This window comes from Arachis ipaensis, chromosome B06, assembly GCF_000816755.2.
Source record: "Arachis ipaensis cultivar K30076 chromosome B06, Araip1.1, whole genome shotgun sequence".
Classification (NCBI taxonomy): Eukaryota; Viridiplantae; Streptophyta; class Magnoliopsida; order Fabales; family Fabaceae; genus Arachis; species Arachis ipaensis.
In genome coordinates, this window is record NC_029790.2 from 104,093,583 (window position 1) to 104,097,031 (window position 3,449).

The 3,449-nt window shown below is 34.7% G+C and overlaps 1 protein-coding gene across 3 annotated transcripts in view; it reads right to left on the reverse strand.

The window, feature by feature from the left end:
* The window catches only part of LOC107604767, a 2,881-nt gene extending 1,489 nt beyond the window's left edge, over positions 1-1,392 (reverse strand). For 2 of the 3 annotated variants that reach the window (XM_021104705.1, XM_016306441.2), the window contains exons 1-2: positions 1,235-1,392; positions 993-1,156 (exon numbers count right to left, since the gene is read on the reverse strand). In XM_021104705.1, coding sequence (XP_020960364.1) covers positions 993-1,156; positions 1,235-1,343 — 273 coding nt within the window. In that variant the 5' untranslated portion in view covers positions 1,344-1,392. Of the gene's footprint in view, positions 1-44; positions 783-992; positions 1,157-1,234 lie in introns of those variants that run through there. The other variant, XM_016306442.2, reaches the window with a different exon arrangement.

Here is a 3,449-nt window from a genome sequence, read left to right on the forward strand (position 1 = left end):
ACCAATTTTTTCCAAAATTGTTAAAACAAAAAAAAAAAAAAATCAATGGAATCAACAATCACATGATAAATTATTAAATTATCAAGTCAAAAGCATCCTGGTTGCTTAGGATTAGGAACATAACAAGAACACATGTATTATCACTGCTCCACCTTACTAGTTTGATACATTTTAAACCAGAAAAAAAAAATTAAAAACAAATCATTGAATTTCTTAATCACCATGGCACTAGAGACAAATCTGTGATTCGTTTAGAAAACTAGGTAACAAGACAAAGAACTTACATCATCCTTAAAACTAAAACCTTTAACACCTAATGGAATTATACTAGGAAGCAGGATGCACTTTTGATTGAAATACTCCTTCCTTCAATGAAAAATAATTTATAAATTAAGCATCAGTGAGTGATTCTAAATGAAAAGAGATATGCATGCGGAAGTTTTGTTTGCGTTGATAGTCTCAAGCTTGCACTATGTTCCCAAACTTAAGGCCACATCCAATACTCCTGCTACAACCTTTTCTGCTCCATATTCTCATCTAACTGGGATACTGCCCGAGTGTTGTTGAGACAGGGAGATAAATTTCTTCAACCGGTTTGCCTCGCTGTCGAGTAATATCTCTTTTGACGGGGGTGTTTGTGAGTTGAGTTTTTGCAGCAAAAGGAAGTGAATGGAAAGGTTTGACGATCAAATAGACTCTCAATTACTCTTCAAACCCTTCTCATCCCTTCCTTTCCCTTCTAAAATCTCACCTCGGATTCACACCCTTTGCGAATAACACAGCTTACAGAAAACAGTGAATATATATTAATCCCATGTTCTAGAAACCCAACAAATTTGGATATCTATATATCACCAACACAACACTATCATAGAGGGGCATGCTTCCAAGCTCTTTGATCACTTGCAAACTCGAGGGTTAACCCAAAATCATGAATTCTAAAGCTAAACCCGAAACCCTAAACTTGTAATATAAAAGAGAAGATAAATTACCTATGTGGAAGTAGAAGTTGAATTTTGGGGATTATTAAGGGAGCTGTAAATTTTGGAGAGGCGACCAGTTGGAGGCTTGGATCTAACAGTTTTCTTCTTAAGGCCGAAGATTTCTTGCACCAGTGGCACATGAACCAGCACTAGTTTCCATGCCACAAACCACCCTGTTATTGATTATAATACGCAAATCAGAATCCTTTTTCGTTTTCAATGGAAAGGGTGCGAGTGTTTTAAAGACTTACCGAGTGCGATTATGGAGACAACGAAGGCTATGGCTAGCACGGGTCGAACAAGGAGGACGATGATCGAGTCCCAGACAGACAGCGATGGCGAAGATGACAAAGATTCCATGGAAACCGATGCTGAAACTTCAACTCAACTCAACCAAACTCCTCCACCTGTGTTTTGTCTTTCAATGGCGACATAAAAGTTTTTAAATAATTGACTTAAGGTTCGTTTAGAAAGCTTTAAAAATTATTTTTTTGAATTTTTGATTTATGAAAAATAATAGTATTAATGTTTGGTGCAATTTTTGTAATTAAATTATAATTTTTTAAGAAATTATTTAGGAGCTTATAGAGAAATTAAAAAAATAACTTCTCTCATAATACTATTACTTTTTATCACATTTCTTTTAAAATAAGCACTTTTAAAACTAAAAATTCAAATACAAAATAAGTTATTTATAAATTATTTTTATGTTAATTATTAATATATCTTTCATTTAATTTTTATAAGTAAAAATAATTTAAAAATTATTAATATTTTTTAGTTTTATACAATAAATTTAATTAATGTATTTAAAAAATAATAAAAAATAAAAATAAAAACTAAACTGTCTTGACAATTATCATTAAAAGACAACGAGATTTCTAACAAAAAAGAATTTGTTAATCCTAGTTGGTTCTTAGGGTTGAAAAAAATAAAGAGAGGGTTGAAATTTATTAAAAGGGGTATTGAGATTAGGGTTAGAAAAATGATAATTTGGGGTTTTTAGGTATTGAGATTAGGGTTTTCAGGCAATGGAGGTATTTGAGATTTGGGAAAGAAGAAAGGAAGGGTTGAAGATAATGGTGGGGGTAATTCTGGAATTTTATTAAAAAGTCAACATAAATTTAGGATTTGGCTACTTTTGTCGTACGGAATCCATCTTTGATGGATACAACGTTAGTTTCCTTCTTTAATGGGTACTTTTGTCAGCGTTCGTAAAGTTCATGGGTACAAATGGTTATTTTTCCTTAGTTTCTTTTAAGATCATCTTATCCATTTACTCTTTTGCTTACTCTACAGTTTTTTTTTGTTTGATTCAGGTTTCGGACTTTACATTGGTTGAGCCACTTGTGAAAATCGATACTCTGTCTTTCTATTTCTACCGGTTCAGATTGCTAAAGTCCATTTTCATTTTATGGATAAAAGTAAGAGTAAACGATTGAATTCATCGTTGAAAGATCACTCGTCTTTTAAATTGCTCATCGAAAGATTTTTTTTAATTAAATTCGTCTTTTAAAAATTTTAAGTTGGTCACATTAGTCCTATTTATACTCTGGCTCACTAGAAGAATCAAGTCTAAAATGATTAAAAGTCCAATCAACGATCCACAGGGAAGGAATCCAGATCCTCACTGCGACCTACCTAACCTCACAAAGGTCGGCCATAGTGACATGGGTTTAGTCCGACTTATCTTAATAAATAACTAATTCCTACAATCTCTTGTAGTAATCTAAAAAAAAAATCACTACAACATTTTGGGTCTATGGTCACGGTTTTTCAGCGTGACAAAAAAAAAAAGCTATGGTCACGGTTTTTTTGGAAAGGGTGACCATAGAGTATCTATGGTCACGGTTTTTTAAAAAAGGGTGGCCTAAAAGGGTCTATGGTCACGGTTTTGAGGGGTGACCTAAAGGGGTCTATGGTCACGATTTTTTAAAAAAGGGTAACCTAAAAGGGTCTATGGTCACGGTTTTGGAGTGTGACCTAAAGGGGTCTATGGTCACGGTTTTGGGGGTGGCCTAAAAGGGTCTATGGTCACGGTTTTGGGGGTGACCTAAAAGGGTCTATGGTCACGATTTTTTACAGTGACCAAAAAAGGTCTATGGTCACGGTTTTTAAAAAAAGAGTGACCTAAAAGGGTCTATGGTCATGGTTTTGGGGGTGACCTAAAGGGGTCTATGGTCACGGTTTTGAGGGTGGCCTAAAAGGGTCTATGGTCACGGTTTTGGGGGTGACCTAAAGGTGTCTATGGTCACGGTTTTTTACAGTGACCTAAAAGGATCTATGATCACGGTTTTTCGGAAGGGTGACCTAAAAGGGTCTATGGTCATGGTTTTGGGGGGTGACCTAAAGGGGTCTATGGTCACAGTTTTGGGGGGTGACCTAAAAAAGTCTATAGTCACGGTTTTAGGAGGTGACCTAAAGGGGTCTATGGTACGATTTTTTATATATTTTTATAATTTTAAA